General features: G+C 38.9%; 1 protein-coding gene across 1 annotated transcript; it reads right to left on the bottom strand.

Annotated features, from left to right (window-relative positions):
* Positions 1 to 2,810: 2,810 nt before the first annotated feature.
* Positions 2,811 to 22,291, bottom strand: pomgnt1 (protein O-linked mannose N-acetylglucosaminyltransferase 1 (beta 1,2-)). The gene is made up of 22 exons (XM_008281867.1): positions 22,194 to 22,291; positions 21,755 to 21,996; positions 21,007 to 21,109; positions 20,026 to 20,141; positions 19,449 to 19,514; positions 19,103 to 19,216; positions 18,901 to 19,018; positions 17,064 to 17,162; positions 16,331 to 16,458; positions 14,478 to 14,548; positions 14,008 to 14,083; positions 13,509 to 13,592; positions 13,174 to 13,215; positions 12,920 to 12,978; positions 10,927 to 10,999; positions 9,996 to 10,124; positions 9,468 to 9,593; positions 8,843 to 8,907; positions 7,469 to 7,513; positions 7,244 to 7,379; positions 7,018 to 7,127; positions 2,811 to 5,845 (listed from the first exon to the last, which is right to left on the bottom strand). The coding sequence occupies exons 2-22, from the start codon at positions 21,872 to 21,874 to the stop codon at positions 5,764 to 5,766; spliced, it is 1,962 nt and encodes a 653-aa protein (XP_008280089.1). The 5' UTR covers positions 21,875 to 21,996; positions 22,194 to 22,291; the 3' UTR covers positions 2,811 to 5,763.
* Between the last annotated feature and the right edge of the window lie 486 nt (positions 22,292 to 22,777).

Genomic DNA, 22,777 nt, shown 5'->3' with positions numbered 1-22,777 from the left:
GCTGGGATAGGCTCCAGCCCCCCATGACCCTAGTGAGGATTAAGCGGTGTATAGATAATGGATGGATGGATATTCGCTAATTACTGTTGCTGCTCTAGCTGTCCCTCAGCAGCCAGGTAGTGACACATGGCCAAGAAACCCAGCAACCAACCTACACAAGGAACACCTGTGTTCTCAAGTCTAGTTGTTCTGTTTTAGTTGCTCAGTTGAGGACTTCAGCTGAGAGAGACAGCATTGTTATAAGTCCTTTTTTCCAGCACAAGTGCCAGGATCTGGTTGTGCCTTTGGGTAATGCTAGTCTTGCAGCAGGTAAGTATGTGCTGTAGGATTGCTGGTGTTTGTGTTTGACAAGGGGGACATATTGAGTCATACCTAAGCCACTATTTTAGGTTCTTGGGACTAGGAAGAACATCATAGATAGCTCAGACAGTACAGCTAATTTCGCCTCCTTCCACATCCCAAAGATCCTTCCAGGTCAGCTTCCAATTTTCCCATTTTGGCCATTGGCCTTGTTTTTTCTGAGACTTCTTTTCTTCCTCCTCCTGCTGCCATGTCTCTTTTACTATCAGCTCTATCTTCTGTGCAGCTGTTGCTCTGTGCCATATGGGTCTACTTGTACCAAGCCCAAAGCAGTCTCTTCTATGCTGTACTTACCCCACATATCTTCATGCCTGAAGACCATGTCCAATTTCATGTCCAGCCCCTATCATGATTTGATAGTGAAAATAAAAATGATGGTTGGTGGTGTTTAGAAAAACAATTTCTCTTCTGACACTTTTGCTTTGTTCTAAAGCTATGTTTACCCACTATCACAATGCTACTTCAGCCCTTTTTCAGACATGGAACATGGTCAACTGCTGGCTTCATCAATCAGTTAAAGTGACAGCATTCTAGTGTTATGACCCTAGGTCATTCTGTGTTCATCTTGTAGATATCTCTCTCTCCTATTGTCAGCCTGTGTGTGACCGAAGGAGGAATGATGCCAGAATAGGTGCAGCTCCCTCCTTGGTCCATGGGAAGGAACTGCTGCTCCAAAACTGGGCCAGTGGAAGTGAGCAGCCTTTTTAAACAGAGGGAAACATCCTTCTTCCCTTCTTCCATCTGCCAATTCCAGCAAAGAGCCAGCCTGCTTGTGGGGACACTTGTGAATTAGTAGCTTATCAAAGCAGTCAAATGACTAACAGCTCAGGTAGTATGTGATTTCTTAAGTTTGTTCCTTTCAGGTGTTTAGAACTATTCTCTCCAAGTTTGTTTATTGTCTCCAAAGAGAGAGCTGTGCTTCATTTGTTAGTTTTAATCATATATTGTCCTCAGTGTGGAAAAAGAATCAATCAGGATCTAACAGCAAGTCACACTGTGAACTTTTCTTCATCTCAGACAGGTGACCTCTCACATCGTTACATTTTATCAGCTGCAGCGTTTAGTTTAATTATTTAGGAAATTAGTGATAAGCTGGTCCACCTATGTTCAAGCTTCACTATCCCTTCCTGGAAGAAGGTCACATCTTAAGCACTTCCAGGTGCTCCTCAACGGCATCGATGACTCCATAATCACTCTAAAACTGGTGACCATGCAAGGGAGGTTTCAGTTTGGGAAAAACAGACAGAGGTCAGATGGTGCCAGGTCTGGTAAGTAAGGTGCATAGAGCAACAGTTCAAAGCCATGTTTGGCTGCCTCTGCCACCTGTGCTGTGTGGGCAGGTACGGTATCCCGGAGTAACAGGACTCGAGCTCAAAGTGTTCCTCTTCTTTCTTCTTTGATTGTTTAGAACATTTGAGTTTTTGTCACAAGCAATATAAGTCTTTATAATATAAAGTTACACTGCAAAATGGGAGTTACGCACCTTGTTTCCAGGGAAGGCCAAGAACTTTTTGAAGTACCCTTGTATGTCAGAATGATGAGAATGTTGTCACTTAACAGATTGATGAACTCAGCAATGTTCCATTTTTTCCTGTCTGAAAGGGACTAGTATGACTTGCTATCAGATCCTGACCCAAACTGATACACTCTCCACAATCTCTTGAGGATTAATGATATTTAAAATAATTGAATAAAGCTTTCTACATGATCTACTTGCACAAATCTCTTCTTTTGAAAATGTATTTATGGATCTGACTGCTGTCCGATGTTGCAGGTATTTCAAAAACTCATAGGCAATAGTTTTTAACAGCTGAAAGGAACAAACTTCTGCTCATCTTGTGGGTAAAAACACTCCAATTACATTTATTATTGGTATCACTAATCTTTCAGCTGTGAGTTTTTGTCACAGCAAAGTTTTGTTATTGACTTCTCATTTTGTAGCCTAATAAATGTGAAATTGGAGAGCCAAATGAGTTGTGTTGTGATTGTGGCACACCAACTGTGTATTAAGGTCTCTGTGATGTTTTTTTGACAAATATTGGTGCTAAAATGTGGACAAGTCCATCCCTAAATGAATGAATGCTGTTGAAGCTGTTGATCAGTCAGATTAGTCAGATCTTATAGAACCAAAGAGTACTAATAATTTGACTTTGATCATTTACCTTAAATCACAGGCTGTGAAAGTCAGAACTCAAAGAGCAGAAAGCCCCCTTTCTCCTTGGTCTACCACAGTGCATGGAGAAATCCACTGAGTCCTGAGGATTTGCATACATTTCCCTTGCCATGTGGGTTTCCTCTCACCCTTGCTTTGCCTGAAGGTCTTGTGGGAAATTGAGAGGCAGCACAAGGTCACACAAGCACAGAAACCTGAGCTAAGCTCAACTATAGCCCCAAGTTTATATTTTTTGAACATACAATATGGTCTTGAAGAGAAAAAAAACCTCCAAAAATCAGTAAAAAATATCTTTATTAATTTCCAAGATAAAGGAATTCATTCCTGTCAAATCATATCTAAAACTTACAATACGTCACAGAATCCTTACTGTCAGTCATACAAAGTACGTTCCACTTTTCCAGTTTATATCACAGCTTTGGACAAAGCAAACCGTATTGCTGAGGGAACAATAGTTTCAGGTAATTTATTTTTTTTTTCTAAACTCAGAGAAGCAAGTGTGCCACTGTAAAGTGAAATGACAAAAAATAAAGTTTAGGTTAAAAAGTTGGTAGATTTTCCTTCATCATTTTTTTCAATCCTGTGGTACATTAATGAATTGGAATTCAGTCACAACACATGCTGCAATGCTTCTGTATGTAGTGTTTCCGTCTGATAGCACTGTCTGACTGCAAATACTAAACATGTGGTAGGCCTCAATACACAAGTACACACCTTAAAATCAAAAGACTGCAGATACTAATTGAGCAACATTATTATGTGATTTACACACACATTCATGCAGTTGGTACGGTGTTGCCTGATCTGAAAGGAACTGGACTGCAGCGTTTTTGCTTGAGATAACAGCACTTCTCTTTTAGTTTGACATGGTTACAAATCAACTGATACCGATGCTGAAAAGATCTTTATTCATATTTTGGGAGCACTTTATTTGAATCTATCATAATTAGCATTAATAATCAGTATATCAATGACTGGTAAATAATTTATAAGTAAAACAATCGTACTTTTAATCTGATATAAACACGCAATATGCAAATGCCTATTTGAAATCAACTACACCTTTTTGTATGCAGCAGCCATTATTGGTGTAGTAAAAAAATCACAAATGCTCGCCAACGTGTATGAACAGACACACTCAAAATAGCTGTTTGTAGCTATGTTAGAATCAGTTCAAATATCCATTATCTGTAAAGCACTTATAACATGTTTTATAGGAGTTATAGCTGTTGACGGATACAAACACAATTAATAGGTTGTAATAAATTTTTCATCTCTGTATGCGTTAACACACTGATCTTGAATGCTAAAGACTGATAAAATAAATATGACTCATGGTTTAAAAGTGATTATGCTTACCAATCTCTTTCTGATAAACATCGTATACATTGCTTTCATCAGTAAGTATTTTGTATCGCATGATTACGAGAGAACAACTTGTATTTTGAAAAACGCTCAGGTTCTGAGCAAATTTTCACAGTTTCATCTTAAGGCAATAAATCTGTCTGACAATGCTAAAACAAACCTATCAACCTTTCCACCACTCTGAAATGGAGGGCAGTACAATGAGACAACAAAACAAATAAAAAAGATGTGTAACAATTACGAGTTCATGCTGATAATATCTGATCAATCACAGCAGTTGCTTCAAGTAATAAAACACAGAAGGGTACTTCTGGCAAGCAGTAACTCGGCAGAACTGAGATGAGGATTTTTCTGTTCTGTTGAAACAAATTTTCCTCGCTGATCTCTACGTACTGAAGATGAAAGCTGGGCAAGCCTTTGGCTTCAACTGTGGTTGAGACATGAAAACTGATACGCACACCAAGAAATCAAGTCAACTAAAAAACACATAGTATTAACACATACGTGCATTAAAACCTGTAGGCAGCATTCCACTTGCAAGACCTAAAAAAATATATAATAATAATTAAAAAAAATTAAATAAAAGCACACTTTTTAAAACAAAAAAAGGTAAATAATTAAGCAACACAAAAGAAGAGTTTTGAATTTTGCACTATTCTTTTGTTGGCTGAGTGCAGGCCTAGGTTTCAAATGTTCTTAATTGTGTAATGAGCATAGTTTACAGAGGCAACTGATTCTAGAGATATAGTCTTCTGTTGTCACTGTACTGGCACATGATAAAAAGCTTAAGGGATGTTTCCACGCTTCTCAAGTCATCTATCTTCATCCAGTTGTACCGTAGAGACTTGTGAGACCTTTGACCATGACAATAATGTTTAATTTTCTTTAGAATCTATAATAAAGCTGAGTGTAATATGTGTTTATTTCGGGATGGATGCAAGATTGTCTGTAAACTTTGCCTAAATATAACCAAAAAGTGCAGAAAAGGTTACTTTACTTTCCTCCTTTTGACAACAACCCCCCCCCCCCAAAAAAAAACATTTTGTCCATGTACAATACCCAGCTCTAGTAAATGTCCAGCCAGAAGCTCTTTCCGTTTTGTTCTGTTTGCACTATCTACTATAATCAGTCACTGGGATCAGAGTACACATTATGTGTTTCTTAGCTACCGTTTTTACAATGTACTTGATTAAAACTGTAAAAATTTCTTAGCTCTCTGTCTCTCAGGCACCATTCACATTCCCTCATTAAAACTTATCTGAGGCAACTGACCCAAGCAGTCAATAACAGTAAAAACCCACAGGGCTTTTTCACTCTGTATCTGACTCTGAAAAATATGCAGACCCTTTAAATTTTCATTAAAAAATATATAGACATGTATGTACATTAATATTTCATTATCTGTAAACATTAGGCTCTTAAAAAAAGCACTGATCTCGATGAGTGGATTTTCTTTTGAAAAAAGCAAACAAACCACTAAAACCTGGCTAATTGATGTAAAATAAATAGAGATAAGTTAAAAGATATATACAAGATGGATAGCGCATTCAGTAGTGAAAAAATACAAAAACGGACTAAATTATGTTGAGAGTGCATCAGTTGTACCATTTTTGTCAAAAACGTGAAATCAAAATTCGCCATGGATCAACCCACAGTTGTCACAGAAATGGAAAGGACAGCTGTTGACAGTCACTCATCGTTTAGGTTGTAAAGTCCCAGAGTATTCTCTTGTACACACATCTAGGAGTCAGGCTGACAGCAGTTGGCCCCAGGCTGGATTATTATCGTTGTTGTTGGAGAGAATAAACAAAGTGTTAAGGCCCGGGCTGGTTGAAATGTTTGTGTCTGTAAATGTAACACCAGGTCTAGATTTGTTCCACCGGTGCTCCCTCTTCCTTGGGAGGAGCCTCTAAGTGAATTGGAGTGACACTGGCTGGTTTCTTGACACTGTTCACAAATTAAAAACAGAATAACAGATAAGGGGCTAGAAACAGAGAGTAGACAGGCAGCGTTAAAAGATAAGAGGAGTGAGCAAGATGTATTTGTTGTGTTTGTGATCAGTATCATTATGGCCATGCATCTTTTATACTCTATGAAGTTTTGATATTTTTTTTGTAACTAAACATGTTCTGAGGTTTTTGGGTGTTTTTTTTAGCAAATGTTGAGATGTGTTCCTGTTTCTGAACACTATATTACTGTATACATTTTATAACAGACAAAAGTCATCCAAGTGTATAAGCCAGGCTAAAAAAAATGGGAGACAGGAGGATTAGCATGTTGAGTCATATTTCACATCAGTTCTTAGGCCTCCATAAGTGGGGATATTGTAAATGCAAATTAAATCATGTACAATTCTTAAGCTTGTGATTACTTGGCATTATCGAGACTCCTTTACTGAGGATTGTTCCCAAGGAAGTGCCGTCAGGCTCTCTCTTTGTATGTTTTTCTGTCATCCATTTCATTTGTGTCTGAATGAATCGATACACTTCGGATTTGCCTCTGCTTGGCTTTCTATGTTACAACTGTGGCTGCAGCATAACAACAAGACACTCTCTTCCGATGAAGTTCTTACTTATAGACCACTTAGCTTCAAGGTAAGCAACGATACAATGACTAAAACATAATTAAACTAACTCATAAATGACATGTTCTAATAAAAAACAAAATTCGAACAATGTAACTGTTCATGTAATGGGCTGTGAGCACTGCAAAATACTTGTAGTGCATTGGAGATCAGCTCCTAAAAGTATCAACACCAACAGAGGACTGCAGCTTCTACATATCATGAAGTGCATTGCTGCACAGATAACTTGTTATTAACAAAGCGCATATAACATGTCATGTACCTGATCTCTCTAGTTTCTAAGGTGGTCTTTGAAACATGAGGGTGAAACAAAGCTATTGCAACTATGCATGTATAGCAGCATGACACAGGTAAAAGTAAACACATACAGTGTCCTGTTTATACAATACTGGGTTTTTGCATAGCTGGACATCTTCTTAAAGGCTCATTTTGCATGTCAAATTTTGGTCTGCACACAGGCGTGGCCATGGCATAATTGACATTATGCAGATTCCAACATTTATGCAAACACACATTCCATTTAAACATTACTTACGAGTATGGGGAGATGGGCACAGCCACAACCAAGACATGATTTCTTTTTCTGAAGAGCCGCCACAGGCCTCTGTGGTATCCCCGTACATCCAGGTCCCAAACATGCAGGCACTGAACAGATGGCAAAGAGAGGCAATTAATCTGTTCCTTGTGGCAGGGTAGGGCTAATTTCATCTGTCAAAAACTGGGGAAACAAGTATTCATGACCATAATGTAAATATGCGTACCTTGGCGAGCTCTGTCCAAGTAGATGTGTCTGTCTCAGTTTCCATCTTAATGAACATGACATAGATTCTCCCCTCATAGTCTGGCAGGAAAGAATCCTCACATGGGTTTTTAGTGTGGTCCAGCACCTCGGCCTCTCTGGGATCACACACACACACACACCATCACATCAACCATGCCACCCATTTTTCTGCTTTATTACCACAGCAACAAAACATTTTACTTACTTGAGCAGGTTTTGGATCTCAGCTTCATAAGCATCTTTCTTCAAGCTGTGAAGCACAACACCAAGACTGTCACCATGTTGCCAAATACACCCCAAAGTTAAGTTAAACACTAACGTATTTGTACCTCGTGTCAAATTAAAAACTAACAGTTTGGATTTACTATATTTAATATACAGGCCCCACAGTAGAAACTTGTTCAAAATAAATAATACACCTTTCATTACTGACATTTAGACCTCTTATTTTTTCTTTTCCACCTTTAATTTTGATGACAGGCTCAATTCTACCAGGCATGGAGGATACCAGAGATGTTCTGCCATTCTAATGAGATGACTCTTTTGGCTCAATTTTTCACTTTAAAGGCATCTTGCCAGTACTTCCACAGGCATTCATGGTGCTATCTAAAAATATCATACACCCAGCCCTAACCGCAAACACCTTTTGCACCTATTGCAGCCCAATATCATCACACTTCCACCTCTGTGCTTCACTGTCAAGACAATGCATTCACTGTGGTAGTCCTGGTCAGGTTCATACAAAGCATGCTGGACCCCATCTTAGCAAAACAAATTTATCTTGTTCTCATCTGACCAAAGAATGTGCTTTTAATATTTTCAGCAAACTATTCTATTGCAGTTTTGTACCAAATAGCAAGCAAGGGTTTTTTTTCTTGGACACAGTCCATGAAGGATGATGTTAAGCAATGTTCTTCACACTGTCCACACAAACTTGGATTTTCATTAATAACCGTTGTGCCAAGTCTGAAGCCCTGCTAGTCTGTTTTTCAAAGTGATATTGTGCATATAGTACACTGTCTATGGTGCCATTTAGCAGGATGGCCACTGCAGCTCTGATCAATATAGTATTTCTGATTCTGATTCTGATTGGTGGCTTATAGCTCATTTTAAAACCCCCTGTTCACTGTTTTCTCACTGTTTTTAAGTGTGTCTGGCAATTCTTCTTCCCATGGTGCAGTGATGCAATCATGCAGCAAGACACAGCCCATAGATCCAAAAAGGAGAAAGTTCTGGTGTTCACAGCTCATTTTACAACCATGTTCATGCAACTAACTGGAAATCACAGGTGCACTCAATTTTGTTTAAATAAAAATTGGCTTTTTAACTTGTGTGTCAGTCTTCACACATGCACAGAGTTTCTACATTTTCAATATAGTCATTTCAAACTTTTGTGTTTTCATTTTTCACAAGAGGAAATACTGCAGTGTTCAGCTTCGAAATAAGTTATTAAAAATGTGAGACAACTTTGAATAATTTGACATCTAAGTAATATTGAACAGGGGTGTAGTTTCTCCTGTTGTAAACTGAACTTTTCAGATAAAACTAGCATTTCTTCACATCACCTGTGTGTACAAACCTGTCAACATTCTTCAGCTGCACATTGGGAACAGTGTTGAACTTGTGTTTCTTGAAATACACTTCCTACAGGACAGAAAAGACAAGTTTAGCAATATGATCAGGCAAACAAATGATTAATTACATCAGAAATGAATAACATTTTCCACATAATGATTTTACCGCAACAACAACACATCATGTGAAAGTTATTTCAACAAAAAAATAATCACTTTGCAGTTTTTTAAAATCTGTTTCATAAATAAAGGTAGAGTTTGCAGATACCTTGTATTACTTAAAAATAACATCATGAATATGGTCTCTCTATATAAATATCTGACATACACATATGTGTATGTCTAATAAACTTGAGTACATTTACAAACAGTTTCCTCAATAATTAATCCTTGGCTACTGAAGATATACGGATAGCTGTGTGAGTGTAACTCAGGATGACTGCAGAGTGAGCGTATGGACAGGTGTCGTACTTTGTACAGGTGTGCACTAATCAACCTTTCTTCTAACGAACAAATTGTGTGTACCCGCACACACGCATTTTGTCTGTTTTTTATATTTACTTCTTGTGTCTGTTAATATATACGTAATACAGAACTGATCCTAAATAGAACATTTTTCTCAGAACTGACATGGAAATAGCCGTTCATATTGAGGCCGATGATACCAAAGTGGTAGGAGCGGGACACATCAGGGATGATGCATTCTCTGCCTTTCCTCTGTTCCGGCATTCGCATCCACATGTCCCAGTCCCACAGCTACAAAACACAAAATAGTACACATATTTTTCACACATTAATAATATGGATCAATAACACAATGGTCTTTCAGAAACATTTTTATATTGGAACTGGTTTCAGTTAATTAGATTTTTTTTTAAATGAAATCACAAGCATTGTAAGTTGTAAAACAGCAATAATGTAACATCCCCTTACAAATTTATTTTGGTTATATAAACAGCTTAATGGTAGTTTATCCAGCAGACACAGCATGACATGATTGTTCCATTGGAGAAGTGTGTTTATGTAGGTTTCACAGTATCTAAGGGAAACTAATATCAGACAGGAACACAGGCAGGTAAAATATGCCTGACTTGTAACCTGTAAACATCCAAATGCACTGACTGAATTTCTTAAATACAGAAAAGATAACTCCTGCACCTTCTCAGGTGTTGGCCACTTTGGTTCCAGTTCATCTTTGTAGAGGCTCTTCTTCAGCACCCAACCCAGACCAGGCATACTCTCCACCCTGTAGAGAAGTGCCGGATCCTCTGCTGTGTGCTCATAGCCCTACACAACAAAAAACAACAACAGCTGGTATCAATAACATCTGGAACTTTTTCTGTGTGCTTAAAATCTGCATGTGGGTTTTTTCTAAAGAAGACAAATGCATGAGGCCCTGTCGAGCTCTTTCAGTGCAATAGAAAAAACAGGCTTGGTTTCTCCTTAGCTTCCCAAACCTTAGAATTGTAATCTCTTCCTTCATGTTTAGATTGTGCACAACTTCAGCTATAACTATCCATTATCTATACACCGCTTAATCCTCACTAGGGTCGCGGGGGGGCTGGAGCCTATCCCGGCTGACTTAGGGCGAAGGCAGGGGACACCCTGGACAGGTCGCCAGTCCATCGCAGGGCCACACTTAGAGACAGACAACCAAGAACACTCACACTCACACCCACGGACAATTTAGAATCACCAATTAACCTTAACATGTTTTTGGACTGTGTGGGAGGAAGCCGGAGAACCTGGAGAGAACCCACGCTGCACGGGGAGAACATGCAAACTCCACGCAGAAAGATTCCGGTGCCCCCACCGGGACGCGAACCGGCAACCTTCTAGCTGTGAGGCAACTATTACTTAACTATTATTTAATTACCTATCAGCATGTCTGATGAGTTTTCAAATTGTGTTTTTTATTTGGGTGACTTGTTTCATTGTGTGTCACTTCAACAAGTCTGGACGAGAGTTCATAGATGAATTACATTTACAAGCCAAACAATGGTGAGTCCTAGCAATCGTTTAAGTCACAGAAAAGAGTTAAACAAAAGGAGCTATACAAAAGAAGGAAAATGAAGCAGTCCACAGTCACCTGGTCGTTCCAGGCTGAGATACAGTACAGACTGTCATCCTCATCCAAAAGTTCGATGGTCTGACTCAGGAAGCTGCAGAAAAAAGAACATCAACATTAGTGAAAGAAGCTACATCAGTATTAACACCAGTATCAACATTAAAAAATCTCGTTGCAACTGACAAGAAAAAAAAAGAAAAATTCCTTTTAAAGACTAAATCATTACAATTAAAATGTTTTTCTTTTAAATCCAACAAGAATGTTCCACTCAACACCTGCAAAATGGTCCAAAACACACAGACACCTGAACATTACATACATGTAATGCCTGAACATGGGCAGTATTGAGGTAAGTTTCTTGTTTCATCTTTAGATCAGACAGTGGATAGCAGGAATTTGCTCCCATTCAGACACAAGAGTGTTAGTGAGGTCCAGCACTGATATTGGGTCACAAGGCCTAACTTGCAGTCAGCGTTCCTGTTCATCTCAAAGATGCTAGGCAGGGATGAGATCAGAGCTCTAACTGGGCCAGTGAAGTCCTTAAGACCAAAGTGGGAAAACCATTCCTTTGTCAGGCTGAATTTACACACAAGGTAACTGTCATGTTGAAACAGGAAAGGAACAAACTGTTGATAAAAAGCTGAACACGCTTGTCAAAAATCACTTTAGGCTGCAGCATTAAGAGTTGCTTTCAGTAGAGTTCCTCTGTGCTTGTCAAAAGTCAAGTTCACATGGACCCTACATGTACAGAAGCAGGTCAGTACACAGTCAGCACCTTAATAACAGGGAAGTATTTGGTTGGTTGAAGAAATCTAACAATTTTAACAAAAGACACCAGAAGAAATCGTTTATTCACAACTAAGATGATTTCTTATTTCTGTGATTTCATGCTGGTAAAATTGAACTGGGGACAAAGCTCACTGGCACTGCAGCGTATCTACAATTAAACCTAATAAAAAAAACAGGTCTGTCTTTTCCAGCAGAAGAGCATGCTTTCTCGAAACGCTAAAATGAAAGCCTGAAGTCATTCTTCAAAGAGCAAATAGACATTAAAATGGAATGAGATGATGGCTGCAAGTGCTTCTCAACTAATAGATCAGTCAGTCCAGTAGGAATGCTGGAGCCTAAACTAAAGCAAACACAAAGTTTAAAGTGGAGTCTGTCCAACAAAGAACGGTTGGACATTTTAACAGAGCTGGGAGCTTCAGCATTGTGATTCTACTGTCACCTAGTGGTGACTATAACAGAGGAATGGGTTAACCGGCCTTCTTTGTTGACAGTGTGGAGTGTAGATCCAGAAAGAACCATAGCTCTGAAGGAAAAAATATTTTCATGGTTTGGAGTTAATCCTTTAGAAAAGATATTGAACCCTGATTGACCTCTTTAGGTAAATGTAGTGCTTGTAGCAGATGTGTGCTCTGGATCTTTTCTATACATTCTTGACCTCACGCAAACCTAATTGTAGGAGGACAGACGGGCACTGCCTGTCCCTCGCAGGCTCTGCCTGCACCTCTCTAGGCCAGACTATACCCAGGCATTGGTTTATCTTTGTTTGCCTTTAACCCGTAAATCTGGATGTGGCTCCCATCGAAGGAGGATATAAGGCTAAAGGTGTGAGAGGGATCTTTAGAATTAATGCTGGCATTGCGTGCGTGAACCGCTGTTCTGTTAGTGTCGCTTCTCCTGAATTCAGTAAACCTTATTTCAACTTAAGTCATCTGAGTCTGCGGTGTGTCTCTGTGTCGTGCTCCTCATCCTACATCAACCTCTTACAGAATTTCCACAACAATAGCATCAAATTAATTTAGAATTAAATTATACATCTACAGTTACATATTAGTGTAACCTCCAGTCAATCATCAAAACACTGTAAACAATAAACCATCAAACCCTTGGTATCTTTGCTTGATATATGGCGATTACATTATTCTATTTTGCTACTCAAATATACAGATAATAATTACACTATTATCTGCCTGTCTTTAGAAGTAGTTGGGCAGTTTTTAGGACATACCTGAAGAAGTCAATGGAAATATCCAGGTCTTCTTCAAGTACAATCGCAGAACCAGCATCCTGAATGAAAAAAAAAAAAATGCATGATGGGATTCGTGCTATCAGGGGAGCTACTCAATGCAGTGCAACCCACAAGCCAAATGATTATTGACTGCTCCAATCAGTTAATCAATGGGCTGAAAATTCTAAGTAAAATTGCAGAGTAAAAAAACTGTCATTATATGTCATAGTACAGTGTTTGGAAATGATGCTTACAGGGTGAAGGTTGAAGGTTGCAGTCAGACTCGCCTTGTAGTGCTGCAGTTGAGAATAGAAACAAAGTGCTGATTTTCACAATAGAAACAAAAGTAAACAGTTAGAGGTCTAAGTTCCCTTAATATCTTGAAATCATGTTGAACCTAAAAACTTTCATCCACATGACAATTCAGCGATAAATATAAAGGAAACAAAGTCTTGCTGAGAATGTTATGGAATGGTTAAATTAACAAAATACCTGGCTCTTTTTGAGTGAAACTCTATGATCTGATTGCTCTGAATGATTGTTATGAATTAGGTGTTAATCCTTGAATGAAGAGCTGGCTGCTTTTTACCTGGGACACTCTGGCATTCTTGATGCTGATTGGGGTGTGCTGAACTCCCTTAAGTCCAAACAGCTCTACAACATCCATTGGCTCCTGTTTCAAAAAGACAAAAATATTTAAGTACACATTTGAGGGGCTCTTTAAGCTGCCATAAAATAGAATGAAGCAACGTTGCAGAGACCAATTAAATAAGAATCTTGATAACTTAAGGAGTTTTGTTGAGAAAATAAGCATGAACAACTTTTGTGATAATTTTATTTTATTCCTTAACAAATGTGCTCATATGGTTTGAATGTGTTTTTCTGGTCTTAAGATAAAGAATGTACATAGTAAGAATGACCGATGGAAAATCACAATGCAATCTGACTTTCACTGCACTTCTCACTATTTCTGGGAGAGTATTTCAGTTCAACACCCAGCTGTAGGGCCTTATATGGTGTACTAAACAGCACCAAAACTTTTTTTTTTTTTATTTAAAAAAAAAAAGGGGAAGGGGAAACAATGTTACCTCATAATATCCATCAATAAAGACAGTGATCATCTGCGGGTTCACACCATGAGCTGAAAGAAGTGACCTCAGCATCCTGAAAACAGACAGTAATTTATTACTTGGTTCTGTATCAAAGTACTGACCATGTGATTTCACAGTAAATTGTATTATTCTTTTAAATGATTGCCAAATGGATTTCTAAGGGAGGGGTGCCACTGACATTTTTGATCCTGCAATCCAGCAACATCTACTGTGTATAGGGTTCATTTATCTGTATTTGTTTATGGGTAAAAATAAGACGTGCTAAAGTGCAATTTATCTATGAAATAACGAGCAAGCATGTAATGTACTATACATGACAAGCAAAAACCCAACAAGAAATCTTCCCTGTATGCAGCATATAACAAATGAATTACGTTGCCACAACTTCCATTTTCTTCCATAGAAAAAGGATGAAAAAACCCATACCATTACTCTTCAGATCTTACCGGTAGAGATAGTTGGGTCTGTTCCCTGCGATGACGGCGACTGGTACATTGAAGACTTTATTGTTGGGGAGCTGAAAGGAGGTGCAAAAATTGAATAGGTCTATGTATGCATGAAATAAAAAAATACCAGTACACATCAGATTAAGCAGGTAATGAGATATGCAGTAATGTAACTTGACGATTTTAAAGCTTGATTTATACTTCTACGTTGAATCTATGCAGAGCCTACACTGTAGTTTAAGCAAGTGGCCTATGACTTTGTGAGCTTTTATACTTCTGCGTTGCTGTGTCTGTGTCACTGTGCTGTTAAACTGCCAAAACACTAGGTCATGGCTGCTGAAATAGCATGCATATTGTTGCATTGGTAGAGCTATTAAAATCAGAAAACGGCATGTGGGTACATTGCCTTACATTTGCCTTATGAGCAAGAATTACGGCTCATTACATATTGTTACACAAGCATTATCTTTGCACAAATCAACATGCCGTGTTGCCAGGACACATAGATACAAAGTGTGTCAGAAAAGTTCCAGGACTGGTGTCACAAAAGATACATTTCAAACCCAAACTATGAGTTTTTTTTCCCTTCAGACAATCAACCAGCACGTCTACAAAGAGATCCTGTGGCGATTGCTTTGTCCAGTGAGCGAGAAGAGGAGAGAGTCGTGGCAGAACAAGTTGTGGCTGCTTCACCATGACAACACGCCTGCTCACAATGCCCTGAGCATCTGACAGTTCCTGGCTGAGAAGAACATCGCTGTGCTGGAGCAACCTCCTACTCACCTCACCTGGCTCTGTGGGATATTTTTTCTCTTCCCTAAGCTGAAGGGGGTCATCAAGGAGACCCATTTTGAAGGCGTGGACGACATCAAGATGGCTGTGACACGGCCGAGAAGGCTGGGAAAGTGTGTAAGACTCCAGGAGGATTACATCAAAGGGGAAAACTTGTAGTTTGGATTTGAAATATATCTTTTGTGAGACCAGTCCTGAAACTTTTCTGACACACCTTGCACATTTTTGGAAAGGTAAAACATCAGGCTACATTGTAGGGTATGTGGCTTAGGTATACATCAAGCTTAAATCTAAGAATACATATAGCAGTTAACGTATTGCACTTCACGCCTATGCCTTTATCTTATAGTGGAACCAAGACTTCCTTATTTAAAGTTTATTAATGATACAAGATGCGACTTCATCACATATGTTGCTTACCATAGCAGCTCCACCCAAGGTAGAAGGCGGGTGTGATACAACCCAATAGCACCGCTCCCTCAAGCATATCATGTAATTACTACTGTAGTAGCAATATAGTAACTACTACATTATTAACTGAGTGCATCTTGACGGGTGTTGCGACTGGTGTGATCCCATCACAAGCTGACATTATTTCTAAACAGTAGTAATTACGTAAACAAGGTTCAATATGCACTGTAGTAAACTGAAATGTTTTCGATCTTATATTATCAAAAATTTACAGCTTTAGCAGGCAAAACTCTGGAAAAAAAATAGAAATAACAACACAATTTTAAAATATACAGCCCTCCTCCCACAACTCTATGTTTTCCTCTCTCTGTTTTAAGCCCCTCCTAGCAGATGAATATACACTTCGAATGCCAAAAGATAGTCAAGCAAAAAGTCTGCATTTATTTGTGGCATCATCTGGAATTCAAATTCAGTCTTAGATTTTCTAAAGCTCCATAAAAGGAGCCTGAAGGAGGTGCAGAAGTTTAGCTTAATCCCAGACCACTTGAATGACAAGATGCTGAAAGGTTAGTATGGAATTTTTGACCAGTGATGCCAAAAATATGAAAAGTAAGACAGAGTGAAATAAAGAGCTGTCCTGCATGTCTTACCGGGTCAGGGTTGAACTCAATGGGTGCCGGGTCTTTGCAACTACAGATACTTCCATATCCTTCCACTTTGCTGCAGAAGAGTTTCCTCCTCCTGTTCAGCTCGGTGTCTGCCCAGTGGCACTCTGCCTCTGCAGGATCGATAATTGCATTCAGTTTGCTATGGATTTGTAATAAACCTTCACTTTTATTTGTTAATTATAGTATAGCATTCTGGACTAAACAACTGGAACTCAAGAAAAACAAATGAGCTGGTCATTAACTTCTGAAAACAGCATGCAGCTCCCAGTTTGGGTCTGTGAGGCAGACGCTCTTTACTTTTAAAGTGAGGCTTAAAACTTTGCTCTTTGATAAAGCTTATAGTTAGGGCTGCTCAGGATCACCTGAAGTGTCCCTTAGTTATGCTGCTATAGCTTTAGACTGTCGGGGGGTTCCAATGATGTACAGAGCTCCTAATCTCTACTCTCCTCTCTCTTCCTTCCATACATTTATATATCACCATTACATATCATTAACTCTGTGTTTCCCCTAATGTCCTGTGCTTGTTCTCTCGCGGACGTCTCTGGATCTGGAGCTTCACATCTCTGATCTGCAGCCACTGGCCTCACCGACCCCCAAAATATTTATGTTTATATTTATTGTTCTGTTCTACATCTGCTATCCTGCTATCCCCACCCCCTCATCCCAATTCTCACTCAACCAGTCTTTTTCCAAGCATTTTAGAACTGTCACTTACCTTCAGAGGCAGTGAGCTGCACTTCTGTCTTCAGCAACACAGGGTCTCCCCAGGTGGACAAAGCTGGAGACTTTGAGTGCTTCTCTCCATATACCTGACCTGGACAGGGAAACACACTCAGACAAACAGCAGGCCAAGACAGGTAATCACATCCACAAGGAGGGTAGTGTACCAGATTTTGTAAAGACAAAGACATACAATCCAGGAAGCCCTGTCTGAGTGTTAGCGGCATGAGTTTAAAAGTTATTTTTGTATCCAATTTTAGTATAGATGCAGCTTAACCACACTAAGCTAAGAAGATTGTTAAATAATTGTCTTTCCTTTGATTGCTGTACACCAAAGACAACATTTTGTACAATAACAAGATTTTCCAAGGTGTTTTTTTTCTCCTGAAATTTCAGAAATAAGCATTGAACCATAAATTAAGTCACTGCAACAAACAAACGCCAAGACACAAAGGTCAATGAGAAAAGTAGAAAAGTCTTCTTTTTGCGCATACACAAAAAAGATTTAGTGGCACTGCAAAAATAAAATGACTCTGCATCAAACACATAGTTTGTTCACCTGGGGAGACTGACAAAGCATTCTCCAGTAGCAACCCACACTAAAGAGCACGTGTTTTTTAAAAAGAGGTAATGGAAAATATTTATCTCTCGGACAAAACAGGAAACTTATGATACTCTCATGACAAGCAAAATGTCATCATGAGTGCAGGAGTTTGACAACTGCAATGTATTATTTCATTTTACTTGGCACAGTTTTAGTTTGGACGTTTTGTGCAACAACTTTAAGGATTTTAATGCAATAAAAAATTTGCAATACAATAACAATCTGAGGACTTTGCAACTTTATCCCAACAACATTCTATTGTCTGTGACTATCTTGAATAAACAAGACAATGTAACTGTTTAGTTTTTGTTCATTACTTCCTAGTGCCGTAAAATCCGGACTATAAGCTGCTATTTTTTTTTTTCACACGCTTTGAACACTGCGGATTAAACGATGATGCGGCTAATTTATGGATTTTTACAATTTTTACAAATTTGCCTCGAGAAGAAAGTGACATTGAGAGCGACAACGAAAGAGAGACTAAGGAAGTGTGTGACGAAGTAATTCTGAGGCTGTTCAATTCTGACACTGAAGAAGACGACTTCAGTGTTTATAGTACAGGAGGAAGATAAAGGTAGCGATCAATGACTTTTCCTGATAGGCTACTGTATTTATTTTTATTTTTTTCTAACCAGCCGAGTTACAGACACTGTTCGGAAAAAAGCATTTATGGTATGTATTTGTGTATGTTACTGATACGTATTTAATTAAAAGTTTTAAAAAATCTTTCTTAGTAAATATCTCATGTTACAATGTGGACATCTGCAGCTTATAGACAAGTGCAGCCTATACACGTACAAAATTTGTTTTCTTTTTAAAATTAGTGGGTGCGGCTCATATTCAGATGCGCTCAATAGTTCGGAAACTACGGTGTGTTTTATTGACCTCCATTATGAACTGTTTTTCCCTGGCTATTCTCCCGCAGTGTTCTCTGCCATCTAAATACTTTACAGTGTGTTTAGCTGATTGATCAACAAGTAAATGATCAGTAAATGATTAACCATCAAATGTCAAACATGCCATAAAATGGAATGTGAAGCTCTTCATAGTTGCCTTTACGTTTCAAATGTCGCTTTTCCCCTGTTTTGAGGGACCACAATCATAATGCCTTCCAGCCCCACAGAGACTTTAAGACTGAATAAAGTGATGTCTTCTTGTGTAATGGCTGACCAGTGACACAATGTCATTTGACAGTTAGATACACTGAAATGAAAGCTTGCCCTACTACCTCCTTTCTTCACCACCAGAGTCCACATGTCTCTCCAGCTGAGGTTGAGGGACACCTGGCTGCCCAGACTCTTTAGCAAGTTCTTAGCAGCATCCTTCAAGTGGAATGTGCCCTCATCCTGCAGGACAAAATTCCATTTGTATAGGTTATGACCATAACATGAATACCTGTTTCATTGCTCAGTCAGCAGTCAGTAACTGACCTTTATGGTAAAAATTAGGATACGACCCCGGGTCACCATGTTGAGGAAGAGGATCATGGCTTCATCCTCATGGGGTGAATAGGTGTCAAATATCCTCTTTGCCATCACATGACCCTGAGAAACACACAATAGACAGTGGTTTATTTACCTGACCATTCTGACCTGAAGATTTGAAAAGACTGTTGAGCAACAAAGCATGAGCATACTTCTTACAGGAAAAGTGGTTATCTTATGTTTTCTTTCTTATTGGGCCTATAAAGTTGCTGGCTCAGAAAAAACCTGGAAAAGTGAAACAGCCGAAAACTATTTTGTTGATATTTAATATAAAGAATAAACAGATGCTTACAGTTGCCTGGTTGAGAACTATCACATGGATGCCTCTGCCTTGCTCTCGCATATCATCCTCCAGCACCTGTAGAAGTGGAAAAAAGGAAGAATATAAATCTAGTGCCATCAAAAGTGAAGAAAAAAATGCTCCTTATAAACAACTGATCCTTGGTTAGATGAAAAACAAAGTCTTACATAATGTCTGAGGGATCCTTTTGTGCAATTTTTTCAAGCATGGCAGCATGGGCATCACAATGCATTACAAAAAATCACAATGAAAATGTTACATTGTTTCCATTTTTGTCTATAACTACCAGCTGCAACAGCAAAGCAGATATTGTTACCTTGTGAGTCTATGTGTGTGTATGAGTGTGTCATCATGACAAAATGCCCTTCTGAGGCAGGAGCTACCGCAAACATGGTTTGACTACTTTAGCAGGCATATATGCGTCCATCTGCTGCTGCATTCACAGATCTCATAAGTTTGGCTTGTCAGTAAAAAATAATTACTGAGTGGAAACCCTCCACGTATTAAAGCAGAATTACTGATTTGGAACATTGTCATTAGCTAGTAATTCAAACAGTCAATCACTCACAGTGGTGCCATCGACTGCCACATAGACCTTGGAGCGACTGGAGTACACCTCAATGTCCAAGACCTTGCGTCCATTGGCCGGCCTGCGTGGCGTCTCCATGTTGGGGATCGCATCCTCTAATAAGCATTAGACCAAGATATGGATATATTTTCACAACAATGTGTCGAACATTTGCAGCATATAGCCATTCATCAATTTTCTATACACCGCTTTATCCTCTGTAGGGTTGCAGGGGGCTGGAGCATATCCCAGCTGACTCAGGGTGAAGGCAGGGTTCACCCTGAGGGCTGTACTACAAAGCGAGATTAGTGGCTTAGCAGGTATGTTGAGCTTAAGGCCAGAGTTTTCAGTGTCACGAAGGGAAGGTGGCTCTCTTTTTACCTGCTAGATCTCCATGGTAACTTATGCTGTGGAGCTAACCTGGTCGTGAGCAGGTTATGTTCAGACTTTCGGATTTGAATCGGCTGGAAAGAGCATCTCCCTTTAATTAAATCATTTTCTTACTATTATTTATGAGCGATACAGATTGTCAGCTGAGGGAATATGTTTTATCTGCAAACATGTTAAATTGTGCGTTACTAATATTACTGAATGAAGCCGTGTAGTTACAGTATTGCACACTGCAAATATTGCGTTGCCATGGGAACCAGACATGTATTTAGTTGGCGTTGCAGAAATCACATAAATGTGTTTTTATGTTTGGCTCTGATTTGCTGTCAAGTCCGTTTACACTGCTGGTACTGTAGCTGATAAAACACAGATTAGAAAATGGATTATTCTACTGTTATTTATTACAGAGAATATTCAATCAATAACATTAATTTCTCTTTGATCTTTATCTTTAATTTAACACAGTTGCAATCAACATTTTTTTCAAACACTGGAACTAGAAAAGAAAGGGGATGTATTAGTCTGCTAGTCTGTTACCTGAAAAATGAAAGAATTAACAGCAATAAAATATGACATGAACATGTTTCCCACCGTATTCTTGAGCTGCTGCATCTTCATTAGCTACTCTTCTAGTGTCCAAGATAAGCTTAATGTTGACTATGACAGTTATCAGCAGAAACAACACAGCACCAGCCTGTGAAAAGAAAAAAATACAGTCTTAGGTGTAAAATATGAACATATTTCATGTTCAAAATGTTCACATCTACCAGCTGTACACTCCCCTCTCAAAACGAGGACGCCTCATTAGTTTGTTTAATAGGAAAACCGATTATGCAAAGGTGTTAAAGGGAAAACTACGGTGGTATAAACTGCATTCATGAATTGACAAATGTGTACAGTTATACTTATTATATGTACTTATTTTTAATGATTTCGACATAGCTAAATCCTCCAAAAACAGGATGACTAAACAAAAGAAAGATTAGGGGTTTTTTTGGTTTTGTGTCTTTTGTCAGGCTTGAAGCAGTGATATTTCTAGCAGCTTATACTTTGGAAGTTAAATCAACATTTTTGTTTTGTGAACATTTTGAAACCCTAAACTGTTAGTTGATTTCATAAATCCAAAACAATGTAAGAAAAAAGAATTACTACCTTTGTCCAATTTCACAGACTAAAGCAGTAGTATCTGGCATTTTTAGATCAGTGCGCAGAATGTGCAGTCTTGCAGACAGCAAGTCAGCTTTGCTATGTTAAGCTCCTGGAGCAACACCAAACTTCAGCAGAGCTCAATCCACAGAGGAAGTTTTGTTTTGTTTGTATGTTGTTGTTTTTTACCGACCTGACAGAACCTACGAATCGTCCTTTTATTGGTTAGCTTGTATTTCCAGGTGAGATACAAGCTTCTTTGTTGGCGGGGGATGAATGGCTTGGCTCGGGGATTGGGGGTCCAGGTCTCCATTCCGTTTAGCGACAGCCGACCACAGAGTTCAGACCCTCCGCCTGCCCTCTACCACCTCCAGCAGACGGGACATGTACTGCTCCTCAACACCACGTATAAACGGCTAGCTGTCACATCATTATCTAAGGGGTAAAAATATTAAACACAAATCAAGTAGGACACGGGGTCAGAAATAAAGTTAGCTAATGACCAAGTTCAGCTAACGACAGCTCGCTAACTATTATTACACCGGCAAAGTAACTGCTTGACGCTGATTGTGTCGGGGTTTAACGCGCTCCAGCTGTCTCTTGTGTTTCGAAGTGATAATATTACTACTCACAGAGTCGTTAGTATGTCTTGCATTATCGATTTAATTCCGTAGCTGCTGCAAAATCCAGCTAAGTAGCTTCTAACTGCTACTTTATACACGGTGCTTCTGTCGCAGAACAAAACACGTCATCGAGCGTCTTCTTCTTCTTCTCCTATTTCTGTGTGCTCTCAGTCAAAGACATGCGTCTGCAGACCTGGAGGTTGTATCAGGATCCGCACGGAGGACCGCGCCTCTCGGGCTGCACGTTTAAAGCATTTTTTTCTAGACAGCGCCACCTATAGGAATGAATAATCACTAAAGTGCGCGATTTAGGTTTTAAAGGATTATGTCACTCAAAATATACTCAGAATTTCAAATGTTTATTCAAGGAGTATTCCACAGAAAGTACTATTCCTTGTCCAAGCACCTCTAATTTGTTTATTCCACCCAAATAATGCTTTTTAACTGAAAAAACAAGGTTTGAAAGGCTTATTGCAGCCAAAACACTACTTATTAAAATAATTACAATAACTTGGTTGGCAAGACTTGCATTCGGACAAATTGTGTAATTAGCATGCTTATGTCATTATCAGGCCTTCAAGGTGGCTCAATAG

The sequence above is a fragment of the Stegastes partitus genome, unplaced genomic scaffold (assembly GCF_000690725.1).
Source record: "Stegastes partitus isolate 25-593 unplaced genomic scaffold, Stegastes_partitus-1.0.2 Scaffold248, whole genome shotgun sequence".
Classification (NCBI taxonomy): Eukaryota; Metazoa; Chordata; class Actinopteri; family Pomacentridae; genus Stegastes; species Stegastes partitus.
This window is presented reverse-complemented; position numbering and strand designations above follow the sequence as displayed.

Coding starts and splice junctions, on each gene's coding strand:
- pomgnt1 (XM_008281867.1), bottom strand. CDS start 21,874: ATGGAGACCTGGACCCCCAATCCCCGAGCCAAGCCATTCATCCCCCGC. Junction 19,217..19,448: donor TAGTTCTCAACCAGGCAACT/GTAAGCATCTGT, acceptor TGTGTTTCTCAG/GGTCATGTGATGGCAAAGAG. Junction 8,908..9,467: donor ATATGAACGGCTATTTCCAT/GTCAGTTCTGAG, acceptor TCTGTCCTGTAG/GAAGTGTATTTCAAGAAACA.